The sequence below is a fragment of the Schistocerca nitens genome, chromosome 5 (genome assembly GCF_023898315.1).
Source record: "Schistocerca nitens isolate TAMUIC-IGC-003100 chromosome 5, iqSchNite1.1, whole genome shotgun sequence".
In the NCBI taxonomy this organism is placed as follows: domain Eukaryota; kingdom Metazoa; phylum Arthropoda; class Insecta; order Orthoptera; family Acrididae; genus Schistocerca; species Schistocerca nitens.
Window position 1 is genome coordinate 464992424 of NC_064618.1, and position 19351 is coordinate 465011774.

A 19351-nucleotide genomic window follows, 5' to 3' on the forward strand; every position below is an offset into this window, starting at 1 on the left:
GCGCCACAAAGTAAGAATATTAGAAGCACACCAGTCACATGCCATAGTCGATCAGGAGAGTGACCCTACAAAGCATCGTGTATTTCGCACAGTTTCCAGATTTACTGTCCGTTCTTTTCGAAGGAAAAGGCGGTTACTGGAATTACGTAGCTGAATATGTACGCGATTTGGCTTTTTACAAAATTGCGAGAATATTCAGAAATATTTCATTCTTCAACAGGAAGGAGAACCACCGCACTGACAAGGAACGTAAAGAAATTTATTACGGGGGCTTCGGAAAGGAAGTTACACATGTTTTCCGACGCTAAGACCACTGCATAACAAGAATGGCACATTGTGCAAGACAGTGCATTTTCTAAATTGCACATAGATTCACATGGATTATATAAGGAAATAATAGTGAGAGTTTGTCCAGCCTCTCCGGAAAAATACTCGTAATATTAAGACAGAACCAATCGATGGAAGATGAACACACAATCAATGGGCCATGAAAGACGTGCAGTGAAGGAAAAAATGGCGTGAGTGCGTCAACGCGTCGCTTATCACAAGTGAATTGAAGAACAGTCGATGGACAGCCCGTAGGTATGGAAATAAAAGCTTGCCGTCACTGCGATCCGAAAACGCAGCCAGATTCAAATTGCGTGTTTATTGTAGCCTGGCTTCAAAGTAATGAGGTACAGTATACGATGGCAGCTAATTTGGACGCCCGTCTTCCGACGTACCGTAATCGACCAACCGCTTCCGGAAGTCGCTTCAGAGTGGGGCTCTGAGGCGTGCGTTTCCCAGTTTTATTACCTCGAAGATGACGCACTAGGAAAATTTGGAAATTTGTGGTAAGGTCTTATGGTACCAAACTGTTGAAGTGTTCGGTCCCTAAGCCTATACACTACGCTATGGACAACATACACACACACACACACACACACACACACACACACACACACACACACAGGACTTGAACCTCCGACGGGGAGGGGGGGGGGGAGCCGCACGGACCGTGACAAGGCGTCCAGACCGCGCGGCTACCCCGCCACGGAGAAAGAGTGGTTCTATACAGCCAAGCTGACTAGGGAGGCAGTGCTTGCTGTCCCTCCTGCGGCTGGTCAGACGAATTGGGACCCTCGGTGCGTTTCGTTGGTCTTTCTGAGGAGGCGCCAAACCAATACTCTCGCAGAAAGCTACTCTCCCTACGGGGAAACGTGTCCACGAACCAAGTTTGAACGTAGCGGCTGAAGTCGACGTTGTTAGCAGATCCGCTGTCTTGGGACTGTTTTACTAACGTGCGATCTAGAAAACTGAAAATCATGCAGACCACCTCCTTCGGTAGTCCTTTATCTTGGGAACTAATTTCGTACACCTTTTATACGAAACAAGGGAAGTTCCTTAGAGCTCTAATTACTTCCCACTCCTTCTTCTGTCTAGAGAGACAAACGTAAGAACGCCAATTTATGTCTTTAAGTTAAATATGAATAATAATGTTGGCCTTGAGTTAGAATGACTTTCTATTTATTGAATATGTATCTTAAATATCACTAAATGTCTGTACAAGCTTGTTACGTGGTTCAGCTGCGGAATTCCGCCGGGAAGCGAAAGTTTGTGGCTTTGACGATTACGCACTATCAGCGCGCTACCATACGTGTGTACCATTTCTCTTAGAATCTATAGTCTAAATTGTTTGCAATACGAAGTCCGAATACTGTTGCTGTGTGCTGCGATATATTTCATCGCATTATGCTACACTTGAACACGGTCAACCATCACCCAACCTATCGTTGTCCTGCACCGATCTCTAGGCCAGTTTTCATCATAACGGAAAAAATAACAGAATACGTGCAGAATCCGCTACAGTGGGAGTTTGCTCAAATCATCTCTTAACTGAAAACCAAACAAATCATTTTCACTCCCACTGCAGCCTTTGTGATATTCCCAGCTCAGAACAATAAGTATTCTGAGGCGCAATGCAATTTAACAACTCATCTTTATCCTGACTACATTTTTATGGGAAATATAATAGAAAGCATCGATCGCTTCAGAACTGCTGTGAGAATTAAGTATAAGAGTGAAAATTTCCTATAAAATTTGTCAGCTCATTAATTATACATGCTTGTCTTACTTGACTTATTACCTGCTGTTCCTGATGGATCATAGGGCAGCAACAAAGACCTTCCATCTCGTTTTGTTGGCAGCCAAACATTTCACTTCATTCCATGTTTTACCAGTTTCAGAGCTTCTTCTTCCATCGTTCTTTTCCAGGTCTTTTTCGTGGCGACTGCGTCTATGTTCTTGTTGGTTCCAATTCAGTTCTGTCATTTCAAAAACTCCATGTTGTTTGCGCATTGTGTGATCAATCCATCTCCATTACCTTTCCTTTATCTGCACACGGACTGGTCGGTGGTTTGCTCTCCCACAATTCATTATTAGATATTACTTCCGCCCATCGCACATTTACAATTTGCCGAAGGCTGTTAATGAAGACTTGCAGTTCGTTTACAGACGTGATTGTTACAAATACGCATGCAATCCATCCGTAATTACAGTCATTTGATTTGTCATCTCTGTTACAATCCTAATCTGTACTTGGATTTTAAATTATTTAACCATCTCACATCGCTTTCTTTGTAAGGCTGAACGAAATGGTCGTTGTCACCTCTCTACGTGGATGCGTGTGTGTATGGGAAAAGTCTCTCATTTGCAAAGTCTCTCATTATCAATTCAGAGGTCGATCTAGAGTAACGCAGAAACAGAAGTACACCTTCAAGGTGTACTTCTGTTTCTACGCCTCATTTACAAGATGTTCATCTTATAACCTGTTTTCGAGAAACTAACAATGACCAAAATTTCGTCTTAGTGGCTCATTGTATACAGGGTGGTATAGGCAAAGAAGAACGTGTACACGAAAGAGCAGCCGGTTCTTGTATCCACTGCTGGTGTTGGCAGGCGTAGCAAGGGCCTCGTTTTATTTCAAGTAAACAACGCCGCACGAGAATGCCTCCTCTACCTGCTTAAACGATGGTCTATTGGGAAGTTGAATAAATTGCGCGTCGTTTTCGACACATTTCGTATGCTGCCATCGGCATTTAGCAATATGTACAGCGGTTCTCCGGGCATACTTTCTCCGCGATTCGATGGTCCAGTGACGTTTTTCTTCCACCTATGCCAAACTTTGTGCACTGTGACGTGCTGCTGACGTACCTGAGATCGAGGAGGTGGTTGTGCAAGGGCTAGTCATAAAGGTTTGATTATCGCTACGAAAAAACTAAAGTTACGCGCTTATTTTGTTTGTTTGTTGAATGTGTGTGTCTAGTCTAATACACATCAAAATCCCCGCACCATAGTATCGCAGCACGCCGCTAGAGCAGCCGAAACAAAGTGGTGCATCCTATTGACAGAGTATCGTGCGGTGACTCGTTTTCTGCATTTGAAGGGGAGCAATGCTGCAAAAATCCTTGCTGATATGATGGACCTGCACGATGAAAAGAACCATTATATGACACTGTGTGGTGTAGATGCTTGCTCTGTCGTCAACCGTCCTACAAGTTTGAGTGACGCAGAAAGAAGTAGAAGGCTTTTTCTGTGTGGAGATCAGGGGCGTGGTGTTCAATGACCGGCGTACTACAATCCAGGAGTCATGACTCAGTTTTCAACCTCTTGCACGACATTTTGAACACAATAGATGTCTCCTACCGCTGGGTTCCGTGACTGCTCACACCCATTCAAAAAGTCTCCCGAACCGAGGCTACAGCGGAACTGTTGCAGCTCTTGCAGGTCAATCTAGATGACGTTTTAAGCCGTCTAACAGCATGGTCGAGGAGTGCCGGATGAATCACAGTGACGCCGAGATGTGGAAATACGTAAATTCACCACCACCTACAAAAGCGAAGATTCAGCCATCATCGGGCAAGTTGATGCTGAGAGTTTTTTGGGGGTGCCTCGATAACGCTGACAGATTATGCTCGTAAGGGGCAGACCGTCACAGGAGCGCACTGCCGAAATCTTTTGACAAGGTTGAGGGATGCTGTCAAGACGAAGCATCGTAGAAATCTGTCTAGGTGTATGTTTTTTCTCCACGGCGACCACCCAGCTCATTTTGAACATGACACAGTCTCACTTGCTGCTTCTTTGGACTACCGAATTTTCCCTCACTCCTGTATTCTCCTGATATGGCACCAGGTCACTTCTCCTTCCCGCGGGTGAACAAATCATTGCGTGACGCATTTACAGACTGAGGACGATGTGATTTTAGAGGCGGAATGTGTCCTGAACAGCAAACTTCTACGACCAAGGTCTCGTACAGAATAAATAGTACACCGTTTCCCAGCAGAGATTAAATGTATGTCTAAAGAATCGTTCCTGACTATGGAAACAAAGTGCTATTCCCTTCTCTGTTTTAACACAGATCGCACGCAACTGTTACCATTTGTACTGACGTAGCAGAAAGTGTGAGGAGCCTAGCTGTATCTTCCCACATCAGAACAATATGCTGAAGTTCTAATAGCTCCACCAGCCTGGCGTCTTCATGTGCTGTTGTTGTCCCACCAGAGAAGTAGTACGCATGTCTTGAGTTCGTTGCTTTTGATAAGACACTGTATGGAACTCCAATGAAGCGGGCTGAGGATTTAGTTCATCTAAATAATGGAATCGGTAACTTATACTGATACCAGATAATTTTATTATAAATATATTTCGTCGGAGAAAATAGCAAACTAACTTCTACAGTGTTGTGTAGGAATGCGTGCGTGTAATAAAGTCACACGATAAATCATCTGACAGTCACATAAGCTAAAATCTTGTCCTTTTTCACTTTCTAACTGAACAGCACGTATTAGTTTAGACGTTCCTAACTCTTAAATATATTCTGCTTTGCTCACAGATGACCGAGCCTAACCGTACCGACTTTAGACAGGATAGTTCGCGTGAACCATAGCAGTGGGCTGTAGTTCGTTGTACACGGCGGTTTTTCTAACTGGGGACAAACAGCGGGAAACGATCCCTGAGAGGGTAAGCAGCAATAAACGTCATATGGACATGTGGCCGGAAATGATGGAGACAAAAATCATTCACAGTAACCCAGCATCAGTACGAGGCAGGTTGCCCACCAGTGTGAGATAAGCCAGACGACGATTTTTGGCAACTGGCACTAAGAATACCACATACAGCACATTTAGACCTTATTACCTGCAGACTTGCCTCCACGGCGGCGGTTTGATCGCTCGACTGAGAATGCTGTTTGTACAGTTGCTCATCAAATAGTACAAGCCTTCCAAAATTAAAATGTCGCCAATTGGTGTTTTTAGTGATCTTTCCAAGTCGTTTGATTTTTTCGATCATATTACTGTGTTACAAAAACTCAAGTTCTATGGAAGTGTGTCTTTACGCACAGCTGGTTTGAATCATACGTAACAAACAGAATCTAGAAGGGTCTGCTGAATAATTCAAACAATGTAAGTGCAGAATATTTAAGAGACTGGTGACAAATCACAAAAGGTGTCCCACAGTGTTCAGTTTTGAGTCCACTCCTATTCCTCATATATTGTGTGCCAGAAATATTATTAAAAATTCGAGCGCCGCCCGGTGTGGCCGAGCGGTTCTAGGCGCTTCAGTCTGAAACCGCGCGACCGCTACGGTCGCAGGTTCGAATCCTGCCTCGGACATGGATGTGTGTGCTGTCCTTAGGTTAGTTAGGTTTAAGTTGTTCTAAGTTCTAGGGGACTGATGACCTCAGATGTTAAGTCCCTTAGTGCTCAGAGCCATTTGAACCATTACAAATTCGAGGTGTTGTAGATGGTATCTCGAGGAACAAATAGAGGATGGAGTCTCATGTGCAGAAACATCATCTGACGACGCTACAGAGCTTTGAAGTTTTAGATGCCACCCATTCGGCAGAAAACGTGACTTTGTACGCTGACGAGTCTCGTTGCAACCCTTGTTCACAGTACGAGCAGCCCTTAGCGGCTCGCGATCTCACAACTGTTCATGACGTCGCCTTTCCGGCTCAGATCTTTTTTAATATGTGACTTGCAAGTACTGCATCTTTTCCAGTCAGTACAAACTTTAATTTTATTAATGTACTATATACCTAATATGTTTTAGAACAGTTAGTCTAATTCTGAAGACGACGCTCATAGTAGCGTCGAAACCAGGTCAATTTTTACTTAATATTTGTGACCGAGGGCTTATTTGTTCCAATATAACATCACAAGAACTCAGCAGAAGGACTCACGCGCGAGTTCCAAGGTGTTACCAGCAGTCCAGCTAACACAATGACTGTGCGGATGGAGTTACGTGACGCCACTGGACAAGTGGATGACTGGAAACGAGTTATTTGGAGTGATGAATGGCGCTATACTTTGTGGCAAACCGATGGAAGGCTTTGGGTTAGGCGAGTGCTGGAGATCGTTACCAGCCATCACGTGTTGTGCCAACACTTAAGCACGGAGGAGGTGGTGTTGGCGTATCAGGATGTTTTTCATGGTTATGGTGTGATCCTCTTATTGTGCTGAAGCGAGCACTAAATGCTTAAGTATACGAATACATTTTATGGCATTTTGTACTGCGTCCAGTAGAGTAACAGTTGGGAGACGAAGATTGTTTGTATCAGCATGACAACGCACCCTGTCATAATCATAAAGCAGCAACTGTGAGGCAATGGTTCTTGGACTTCGTTGCACGCACCAGCGCCCATCATCACTGCCTTCTCTTATTTCGGCTCTTGAGGAAAAATGGGTTGCCATTCCTCCAACTCACTGAAAGTGTTCGCAGCAAAGATGAAGTCATGAAGATGAAGGATGGACTCATCCTGTATTAATGCCCACTAATAGGTGTCCAGATACTTTTGATCAGATAATGTACTCGTATATTCGACGACGACCTCTATCAACAAAAACCTGTTGACCACGGCAGTTAACTATGGCAACAGAGGTATATGAAATACACTCGATATGATGGCAGCTGAAGAGCCCCATATCTGTGTGACCTCAAGTGTCCCAGGCGTCAGGCATCAACGGTCTGACTGCGGCCAATTACTCGACGGTTACGCCGAGTGACAACTCAAGGCCTGACGACATCTCAGTCATGTGCCACCACCGAACTGCTCCATTTAGGGTGGCGACAGGGTCTCTCTCTCTCTCTCTCTCGCTCTCGCTCTCCATCCAACACTGCAGCTCTCATGTTTATGAGTGTTTGGATCGACATCGAACACCACCACGTTAGCGCTTATTGTCAAATGACTGGATAGAAGTGTCACGAGTAAACAGTAAACTAGTTTGGAAGCCATACTGCGATGTATTTGTTACACAGAATCTGCATGAGTTAGTGGAGCTTGTACTGGCGATGATCAGCACGCCTAAGAGTCTTTTGCGTAAGTCCGGCTAGCAACTGGTACGGCCATCCTCAGAGTTCTTCATACAAAGCTTTCTGCAGACGATTTGAATGAGGTGTCGCAGTGGTTCGACAACGGTATCGTATTCGGATGGTCATTGATAAAGACTTCGGTTTTGCATGATTTCCCTAAAGCACTTAAAGCAAATGCCTGGACGATTCATTTGAATAGGTTACCACCGATTTCCTTTCCTGTCTTATCCCAGGTCAACCTGGGGATCCCTCTCTAATTACATCATCGACAGGACATTTAACCATAACATTTCTTCCTGCAGACGAAAATAAAAATTTAGATGTATTTATAAGCGTGCATTTTTAGTCATTATCCGGTGAATGGACAGAGTGAAAACTAATTGACCGAATTTCAATGCCCGAGAATTACCGACGTTTCATTTTTATTTACAAACTTTAGATTTTAGCAAGCTTCATAAAAAACTGTCAACTAATTTTCAGTCGTTATTCGCCTGATAATTCTGAACTTCTATTTCATGCTTAATTTCCTTCAAAATAACAGTAATCAAGTAAGACCAAATGGTGCTAGAAGCTACCAAATCCAAGAGCGTTACTGTTTAACCGGTACCTTACTTGACACTGTTTTATATTACACGAATTGCACACGTATTTTCGAGTTACAAATGAGTCATCCGAGATGGCTATTAAGATGCAGCATTAAGACAATAATATGTCTCTTCTTTGTAACCATCATCATCTACGACAACAACACAAAATCGAGGGTACGCTTCAAATACATCTGTCACAAATACCTACACTGAAACCATTGTAAGGTGGCAGATTAAATGAATGTCAATTTCGCACCTTACATGAGAGATTTTATACATCGTAACGAGAAGATGAATATGTCACCTGACATACTTTGACGATAATGAGCAGATTTGCCTATTGAAATGTACAGTATTCAGTGCAAAAGGATGACACTCAATCGACGGTATTAACACACCGAACCTAAATCCTGCATGTCAATGAGCAAGAGGTGAAAAAAGCTGCTGGAGGAAACGTTTTAGTGTGGGGGCAGACACGAGTTGCGCCACCGTGGACTGAGAACAACGAAACATTTTAAGGCGACCCGTGGCGATGGACAATGAACGCAATGAGCGATGCATGGAGGAGAACAGGTAGTGGGCCAGCGCTGTGTGCTACGGAAAGAATCTTTAGAAACCTGCGTTGAGGAATTTCCAGATGGGCACAAACAGACCAGTGATGCACTTCATCATGTGAAAGGCGCGTGGTACACTCGTGGTGTACACATGTAACTTTTAGGTGTGTGGAGCAGGCACAAACTGTCCGATTGGCTGAAATGAACTAGGAAGGAGTAAAGTGCCGAAATTTCGATGCAGCTTGATGGTAGGCCTTTTGCGATTGGCAGAGAGAGTTTCCACAAGATGAAAGGAATGCTCCTATTGGTTTGAAAAATCTGTTACCTGGAGTACGAAAGGACCCAGGTGGGGGACAGTTTTGCTATGAGAGACGCAAAACCGAAAATTTCGAGGACCCTCCCCTGAACCAGCGTCAAGTGCAGAACAGGGCGCATCACGCTCTGTACGACGCAAAGGAGGAGTTTTGTGTGAACACTGCGTTCACTTCGGCTGACATTCAGCTAGATATTAGCTGTAGCGTAGTTGAGCTCCAACAGCGGAGAAACGAAACAGCCACGTAGTTAATTGTTCTTGCGAAAACTGAGAGGGCATTGTAACATGTATGCTGCTCCATCCACGCACGTGCATATCGCCATATTTCAAGACTAGGGATGAGTGCATGTTTTCTTGCCTAACGAGAAACGTAGGACAGTTTCTGCTGATAAAATCAGTAAAGATTTTGATAAGCTTTTATAGGACTTTTAGAGACGAGAGCAGCCATACAGCCGACAGCTCATAGTAGCTAAGGTCAATACCGCTGGCAGAGGCGTATACTTGTTGGTTCCCCAGCTTGTGTTCACTGTGAACTCGAGCAACCTTGAGTAATCTTTTGCTCAGCTTGTCACAAAAACTAACCATTCTCCGTAGACTTTATTGTCATCGTAAATAGTACCGAACTTAGAACCGGAATCGGATGATTTGTCGTAATATTGTCCAACTTTGCGATGTAGTAGTAAGAATAATTTTGTAGAGAATGATCTAGCTAAAACTTGATATTGTTGTGTTCAGTATTATTACGATTAAACAGTACGTAAAGTGTTATCTTGACAACTGTCCCAACCTTGTCATGTTACAGCCTATGTAACTTCGTGGACTTCTTTGACAATAATCCTGATGTCTGACGATTGAGAAAAGGAGAGGAGTGTCAGACCGTCACATTGCACCCATGCTTCAAAAACGGATAGAAATCTAACTGGTGTGAAAGAAGAAAGCTGTACCGCTTCCTGTGGCTCCATGCACAGGGGATACCACAATCAGTGATGCCCCAGGAACTTTATACTTGTAAAACAGTAGACGAACTGTTAATAACTTATAGAAGTTATGAATTCAAAACTAAATCATGTTTCCATATACTTTAAGACAGTTATTAGATGGTGGTCTCTTCTAAACCGTAATCGCATTAAACTGACGACGTTATGATAGCTGCGTTATTTCTTCTGTGGTATTCATGATTACCTATTCACCTTTTGTCTGAACCATGAAGTGCACTTATAATTATCTTTTCGTGCTCTGTTAACTAGATGGTAGGCTGCAGGCACGGTAATTACAGGATTACTCAGGTTTCGATGTAGTTGTCACTTGTGACCTATAATTTGAATCGTGCGCTATTAAAGGCTACCTTTTCTCCGTGTTTTCTATTTTCATTCCAAGTTTTTTACGCATAAACGAGAGGCCCATGCTACTTTTTTTTATTAAATCTGTGAAAGCTGTCCGCACTTCTACTTTTTGTAGAATTTGTTTCGCTACTAAAGTCCTTCTCGGAAACGTACGTAACAATGAAAGTTTGAGTCAGACTTAGAGGCGTGCTCGGGTAACCTAATGATTTGTATAAGAATAAATGGTCTTTCTCCTTTAGAAAGAGAAGGATTCAGCTTTTCAGGGTAGAGAAAGTTCATTTATTTTCTTAATTTAAGATCGTAGGTTTCCAAGGCCATTATCAATTTGAATAAAATCATTTTTCGTATTGGGGTGTATCATTATAAGACACTAAAATGCCGACGTTTCGACTAAGTTAGTCGCCCTGAAGAAGACCACTGTAAAGTCGGTTGAAAGGCCGCATTTCAGTTGTTTCAATATTTTGTAATGACGTACCCTAATACTCAAAAGATTTTATATTTCCAATTAATTTTATTTGCAACATATGACACGATTAACAATTTAGTCTTAAATAACGTAGGCAAATACGCTTTAAGACAAGGATAAAAACGACGCAACCCGATGGAATTAACCGAATGGGACGAAATCGGTAGATGTGATGCACATGTACAGAGGAACAAATGACTACAATTTCAGAAAAATTGTATGATTTATTCAAGATAACGTACTTCACAAATTGAGCAAATCAGTAACGCGTTGGTCCACATCTGGCTCTTATACAAGCAGTTATTCGGTTGCAGTTATTGATTGCCGAGTTGATGGATATCCTCCTGAGGGATATAGTGCCAAATCCTGTCCAATAGACTCCTTAGATTGACAGAATCCCGAAGTGGTCAACTGGGGAGAGACCCGGTGACCTCGCCGGCCAAAGTAGGGTTTGGGAAGGAAGAAGACAAGCAGTAGAAACTCTCGCCTTGCGTTGACGGACATCATCTTGCTGAACTGTAAGCTCAGGATGATTTGCCATGAGGGGCAACAAAACGAGGCGTAGAATATCGTTGAAGCAACGCTGTACAGCTAGGGTGCCGCGGATGACAACCAAAGGGATCCTACTAAGAAAAGAAATGGTACACCAGACCATCGCTCCTGATTGTCGGTTCGCATGGCGGGCGACAATAAGACGGGGTATCCATCGCAGTCCGGGGCGTTTCCATATACATCTTCGGCCTGGAGTCTCATTGACTGGAGTAGAATTGTCTTCAATGATGAGTCCCGCTTCGATGACCGACGAAGACGTGTCTGGAGACTCCCCGGACAGCAGCGGGATGCCATCCCGATTGTCCCCTCCATACGGTCCGACAAGCAGAAGTGATGGTCTGTGGTACCATTTGTTTTCATAGAAAATCCCTTTGGTTGTCATCCGCGGCACCTTTACGGTACAGCGGTACGTTGACGATGCCACATTTTGTTGCTCTTCATTGCAAGTGATCCTGGGCTTACAAATCAGAAAGGTAAAGCCCGTACCCACACTACGAGAGTTGCTATTGCTTGTCTTCGTGTTTGCCAAACCCTACTTTGGTCGGCAAGGTCAACGGATCCCTTCCCAGTGGACAACCTTTGGAACATTATGGGCAGGACCGTCCAATCAGCTCGGGATTCTGACGATATAACGCGCCAATTGCACAGAATTTGGCGCTGTAGCCCCCAGGAGGACCTCCAACAACTGAATCAATCAATGACAAGCCGAATAACTGCTTGCATAAGCGCCAGATGTAGACCAACGCGATATTGACTTGCTCAGTTTCTGAGGCACTTTCTCTTGAATAAATCATCCATTTTTTCTGAAATTGAAATCATCTGTTTGTCTGTACATCTGTACATGTACATCATATCTAACGATTTCGTCCCCTTCGGATAATTCTGTCGTGGAGCGTAGTTCTTTTTTGTTGTTGCGTGTACTCCGCTGGAAATTGGTTCCTTGGCAGAAGCAGCCAACACCGATGAAGGTGATTTTGGCGAGCGAAGGCAGCGCTGTACGGGGATAATGTAGACCCCCTCCATAAGATACAGGAAATAGTTAAAGATGACTGTTTGCTGACCGAGCGAGGTGGCGCAGTGGTTAGCACACTGGACTCGCATTCGGGAGGACGACGGTTCAATCCCGCGTCCGGCCATCTTAATTTAGGCTTTCCGTGATTTCCCTAAATCGCTCCAGGCAAATTCCGGGGCGGTTCCTTTCAAAGAGCACGGCCGACGTCGTCCCCGTCCTTCCCTAATCCGATGAGACCGATGACCTCGCTGTTTGGTCTCTTTCCCCAAACAACCCAACTGCTTGCGGTTATCAGGAAATCCCTGTTCGAATCAGACTGGCACAAATTTTCAGTTATCACTACGTATTCATTGATAACACTACGGCATAGTGTTTCAGTCTGGCATCTGCTACTTAAAAATACCATATGCAAGAGGCATTGGCCAACTACATTGCTATCTGGCCATAAATCTACTACTTAATTCCTTGTTATTTCTTAAGAATTTGTACTATTATTAAATGTGTGAACTGCAATGTAAATATAAGTCGTAATGATTTGTATGACTAATACTACAGAGATCAAGTTAGGATCATAAAATGTACTTATAGATTTGTTCTTAGGTTGGTAGTCATCCATCAGAGACTTCGGCCTGACTAAGTCGTTTGGAGGCACATGCACTGGAAACGTGAGTAGAGGCGCTACAGAAATATTGTTGTCGAAGCTTGGCATGGCGGTAGAAGTTCCTGGAGTTTGCTGCTGTGCAGACGCAATTCTTCATGGATGAACAATTACGTACATGTCACATGCCATAGTCCCCTGCTGGGGGAGTCTTAGATCTATGCAAACTTACGAAACTGTTTTGTAGTCCGTTCATATGTCGGAGAAAGTACCAAAAACACGGATTCGGAGCTAAGTATTTTTGTGGTAAAAAGACCCTTCGAGATAATAATTTCAACATGTACGATACATAGTGATGTACTTTGTCGAATTTAATTGAAAGTCGTTGCTTAATGCTACGTAAGTGTTGACGTGAATTTTCCGATTGCTATCTAAAAACTGATTATGCGCTGAGATCTTTATCTTCAGCACAGACAACAAATAACGTGTAGCAAAAACGTAAATATGAGGAGGAATTTCTGCATTACATATTAACGTTGAGATAGGAAATTGCGTAAAATTCAAAGCGCCCATCAAGGAGTGTGCTGTGTTTCATTATCGAGTGTGACAGAAACAGCAACCTTTTTCCTTGATAATCTATGAAGACACTTAAGTCATACGGACAGCAGAAGTATATAAACCTTTTCATTCTATCTCCGAGAAGTGATAATTAACTTCAGAATACTCTCGATTGTTGTTTGACTCAGTAACAGAAACACCAAATTGCAAACTTTCATGATGTATTAAATGTAATATTTTTCTTGATGTCTTATTTATTGTTCCGTTGACTATGTGTGCGTTTGGATCATTCTAAAAATTTTTATTTGGTCATAGATTTTGAGTATTTCATTAATGCCTTTTTATAGGATAATTTTTGAAGTAAGATCTGTTAAGTTATAGCTGTTGTTGAGATATATAACGCGCCTGCTATTGCTGATAGGTGCGTATACTGATATTTTCAGTTATGTTTGTAACAGTTGGCTCTGTTTTGATAAGATGTTTATTTTCAATAATTGGAGATGACACAGGTAGTTACTAATTTCTGGGAACGTTATTGTTTTGTAATGGAATTACGTTGATGTTTCTTATTGCTGTTTAAAAGCAATTTTCGCTTCATAGGAAACGCAGTGACGATTTCAATTACGTACAGGTAAGATGACGACTGTTATTAAAAAAAGTTCTGGTAGTTTACATAACGATTGGGTTTACTTAAATGATTCTGCAGTTCTTACTAAGGTGAATTAGAGGCCAGATTCTGAGAGCTTCTCACATGTGATCTTCCCGTATGAAGATTTTGAAGGAAGAACAGAGTTAAAAGTGAACAGAATAGTGATAAGTATCGATCCCATGCTTGCTCTGTTCTTCCTCGTATAACAACTTCGGGATAAGCTGCGGGCCCTCTAGTGCAGGACATCGTAAGACATTTTACGAGATACAAATGTCTCCACAAATCCATCTGTTTCCAGTGGATATCGGACAACCAACGCACTTACAAGCTTGGCTAAAACAAACAACTCCCAAGCATTACAATATTCGTTTCCGTTCTCTGATCACTATCACGGGCTTGTAGTTAAGGTACAAGAAGGACGTTGTCTTTACTTTGTATTGGGCTAACCAACAGCACATCTAATCTCCCATGGTCTCTTAATTTTGGCCTTAGTCGGAAGAAAATCGTCACTGTTAACAGGTTGTGGCAAACAACAAAATGAGACAAAGTGTTAAAGTGAATACCCTCTCGAAAATGTGATTACCGTAAAGTTGAATATCTTTCATTTTTTGTTGTTGTAGGGTGTGCAAGTGGCGAAAACCCTAAAAATTGTTGATTATGTCTCACTCCGCTCAGTTCAAAGTTCTTTAACTATCATACCTGTAAATCTTTAATGATACTTAAAGTTTTTACTGATCACTCGGTTGTTTTCTTTGTTTCGTAGCTTTTGGTAAATTATAACTTTGAATGACAGAGTGATCAATATTTTTGTATTCACGAAAACAAAGTGTACAAATGCTAAAAATTTCAGGTCCTTTGTGAACAGAAACTGCAATGTAGTTTTGCCTTATGTTTCTGGATTTTCTACCTGGTTATTTTTGCCATTGCCAGGACTCATTTGAAATAAAACAAAACACGAGAACGCACATAACGTATGCAAGTGTCTTATGTATCCCGTGTATAATAATTTTTGTGTCGTATTAAAGTTAACTTGGAAGTGCAACACTCGTACCATGTCCAAGGGCAATATTCAGTTGCATAGGAAGGTAAGGTTAATGACATAACCGAAACGTGATAAATATAACACTTTATTAAAATTTAAATACAAAAGATAGCACATACAGAAATTTAAGCCGGAGATTCTATTTTTGAGGTACAGTGATTCACAGTGACAAAAATCGACATAAATGTTATTTACAGATGATACAGTCGTCTGAAATTTGCATGCAGTGCAGCTAAACACATTGCTCACGTCAGAGTATTCCTAAAAGAATTACAGAAAATCTGTGTAATGAAAAATGTCGTACGATATTGTGAATTACAGTACTAAAACTCCCGGAAACATTTTTAAATATGTGCGTCGAATGCAAAAGATCTATATTACATAAAGAGAAATGCTCGCTTGTATCCAAAAATTGTTGTACATCAAAGATGCTGATAAAGTCGGCTTCCTATGCTACACTAGCGCCACTGGAAGGTTCACGGGACTCTCTGTCCCTAGCACAAGCACTTGACACTCGCGGAAGATCAAAATCAAGCACTTCACCAAAGCGTTCCTGCCTTCTGTACGGGGCCTTCGTGCACTGTTTATACTCTACGCCACTGACAGCCCAAACAAGGAGTAAAACCAGAGTCCAGTTCGTTAATTATTAATCGAAAATGAGAAAATGATGAACCAGAAAATGTAGTTAACTACACATAATATAAAATATCTTGCTTGGTAACATACGTTAACTGCCTAAGAACCATGAATAATTTATGAGATTTTCACTTTGTGCTGTAGAGAATAACTCACGACCTCATTTCTGCAATAGAAACAATTGGTATGGCGACAATGTTTTCAGTTTTGTACTAGGAACGACAGTGAGGCGTGCGCATATTTAGCACTTCATCATAATCAAATGCCATGGAAGGTGAAAAGAGATAAATCTCGGTACAGGATGTAGGAGCACCACGACCGAAACCATGCGTTAGGGCCCGTCATGGTTTTGTAGTAATCGACTTCAGCCGCTGAGGACTCTGCATTAGTAACAACAGCCCTTGAAACTCAGCAGTTTTTCATTGACATATGCTAGCGTTGGCCATCACCTGCAGGATGACAAAGTTTGTGGAAATCATGTTTGCATCTTTGCGCAGATCTTCTTGGTAAATCATATGCTCCAGACCAACATATGGATGAAACACGAAATTAGAAACAAAGTTTCTTGAACAAGTATGGGAAATTACTGTCTGTAATTTTGTTGTCAGCCACTGAATTCTTAAAAATTAGAATGGACAATGAAAGAAATAGGTAAAAGCCTTAGTTATTCATGCTGCTGAAATTCTCAGTTGTTCTGAAAGCTTGTGAGAATAATTCTGACCAACAGATAATCTTTTACGCTCATGTTTTAACCTACAGAGAGCGAGATTTTTCTCTGAAATGCGTTGCAGTCCAGAAGAAAATCATCACTAATTGGCTGAGCGAGTGTACAATGAACGCTTATTTTTAACGTTCATCGAGAATCACCGATTTTTCAATATATTTTCTTACTTTTTATCAAACAATGACATGAAGTGTTGGATTAAGAAGTAGCCGAACAATACCTGTCGCAGACACCTCACCAGTAATTAATGGCGACAGTGAATATTTGTTGTTATACATTATTTATCAAATGGATACTCAAAATAGGAAAGATCTCGTACGCTTGTAGCTATTCGTGGTGAAAAACTGAATTTTACATTTATTTTTGTGCTATGTTTCCCACAGATTGAAATGCAGAAAAAGAAAGACACAGTGTAATAGGTGAAGTTAATGGGTAGCGTAAGTGTAAAGGAAATAAGTGGTTTGAGACAACTCCAGCCAGTAGTAGGAGAGCAAAAGGGGCTTCTTATTTTCTTTGTCTCAACCACTAAAATCAACGATGGTGATGTTGGGAAGCTGTCTTTGGGTATGTCAAAAATTTTCAGCTTGGGCTCTGAGATATTTCTTCGAGGAGGAAAAGAAGAATTGCGCAGATTTGTCTGTAGTTCACGTGGTACGAGTGCTTTATTGCTATGTTTTAGAGTTATCTTATAGTATAATTTAAATTAATTGGCATCTGACATTTAAGGACAGAAGTTGCTATGTTGTTGCGTCGACTACTGTCTACTGGCAGGGAACACAGAGTTCCCACGATTTAAATTGTTCTTCAGGTCTCTATCTCGTACAAAGATCAAGCGGAAACTCTGAAAGGGTGGCAAACATCTGATGTTAATGCTTATTAGGTAAAGAGTCATGATAATTTTTTCTGAAACGGATGAAATTTTTCCGCCCGGGAAACTATTTTAAACTGTAGGAAACGCCGCAGTTCACCACCAATAGCTGCTAAAAGAAATACTTCATTACAGCCAGTTTCAGGCTTCAGTCCATTATCATGTGCCCTGTACACCAAAGGAGAGGAAGCATGAAATACATTTCAGCGCTATCTGGTGTACACGCTCACGAAAATTCACGAGTAGTAAGGCGTCACCTACTCGCATGAAACATTTAAGAAATACTAGTTTCAAAACATATTTCTTTTAAACTTCATTTCCCGAAAACTACTGCTTGGACTGGAACAAGATTTTATTTAATTGATTTCTAAAATATCTCTCTTACCATCGGATCTTATCAACATTTCGTATCGCTCTGTGTTTTATATATGTACAAGGTGTAATGAAATTCACATTACAGACTTTGAAAACACGTTTCTTATAGCAAAACAAGAAATAAATGTCCACTAAATATTGGCTCTAAAATGCATACCTTAAGAGATACGAGCACTTGTTCGTCTTCGATACTGTGAAACACGTCTCTCCAACATGAAGGTCTTTGCTTTCAATAGTTTAGAATGAGTCAGCATGGACCAAAACCTCAAAAAGTATCCGTAAACATGAGCTGTAAAATACGTGCTTTAAGAGCTATGAGCACTTACTCGTCTTGGCTATTGTGGAACACATCTCTTGTATTGAAAAAAGTGTTCATAGCTCTTTAAGTGTGCGGTGTAGAACCTATGTTTACTGGACATTTTTTTCTTGATTTGGTCCGTACTAGGTCCTCCCAACAGACGGAAATCAAATTACTTGCAGTAGAAGAGATGTGCTTTATAGTATCGAAGGTCAACAAATGCCGATAGCTTAGGTAGGCATTTTAGAAGCCACGTTTACTAGATTATTTTTTCTTGTTTTGGTGTAAGGGAAGTGTGCTCAAAGTCTACAAAGCGAATTTAGTTACACGCTGTATAAGCTTCGGAGAACGGTGATTTCTGCAATTTGTTCAATATGTAACTCGTAATAAATGTGATGTTTAAAGTCTCCGTCTCGCACAAAAATCACAAGAAAATTCTGAAATTCGCGTATGATGTGTATAGTGTTCTCAAATACGTCAAAAATTTGTTCTTAATTTTGATTAGGGTCGGACGTATTTTTTTTTATTTGAAATATGCTAAGTTTCACGTAGGGGAAGCTTAGAACTTGAGAAATAACAGGCACAACGCTTTGGGCAACACAGTGAGTATAGTCCATCGCCTTCGCTGTCAAATGCCAACTGATTTAAATAGGACTGTAGGGGATGAGAACCTGTGCTGGTCAATGTATCCAAGATTTCGTTCCTGATTCGAGGTACTATGAAGAGAAATGAGTTTGTGAGACGTGAGATGCTTCTGGAGAGGGGTATGGTCAATGTAAATCTGATGCCTTCGAGGAAAATGCTGTCAAGTTCTCGCTCCGAAGGAACGGATGATTCGCGACTACATGTGACTCCGTCTCGCCGCGCGACAGAAGAAAGCACTGTTGGGGCAGACGGCGGCGGCGGCCTAGTTCTTGTACATGTCGCAGAGCACCTTCTCCATGGGCGTGTTGCCGATGGTGCGCTGGAAGAAGATCTGCTCGATGCGCGCCGTGGACACGGATCGCAGCAGCGGCAGCATCAACAGCAGGCGGCCGAAGCGCGGCGGGTGCCCGGGGTGCTGCCCGCGCGTGTGCTGGCCCAGCATCACCTGCGCCTGGTCCTGCAGGTTCTCCACCTGCCCCGGGTCCTTCAGGCCGCGCGTCTCTGCAACACCACGCCGTCACACACTTCACCGTGCCCTTCCTTTCTTCTGTAATATAAGGGGCAGGCAAATGAACACGAGAGAGGTGGAAGTAAGTAAACTGACGTAGCCTTCTTGTATTACCAGCTGAGTCAAGGCGTCGTTCTGCAGAACGGCGCCTTGACCCGGCTAATAACACAAGAAGACTTCTCCATCGAAATTCGTCAAGAAAGCCTGCATTGCCACGCAGTGAGTAAAAGTGTTCATCATTTCAAAAGTAATCACCATAACTGTTCTTTTAGA

At 42.1% G+C, this 19351-nt stretch overlaps 1 protein-coding gene across 1 annotated transcript in view; it reads right to left on the reverse strand.

Annotated features, from left to right (window-relative positions):
- Window positions 1-15273: 15273 nt before the first annotated feature.
- Window positions 15274-19351, reverse strand: part of LOC126260532 (photoreceptor-specific nuclear receptor-like) — a 184925-nt gene continuing 180847 nt past the window's right edge. The window contains exon 7 of the mRNA XM_049957865.1: window positions 15274-19071. Coding sequence (XP_049813822.1) covers window positions 18833-19071 — 239 coding nt within the window. The 3' untranslated portion in view covers window positions 15274-18832. The remainder of the gene's footprint in view (window positions 19072-19351) is intronic.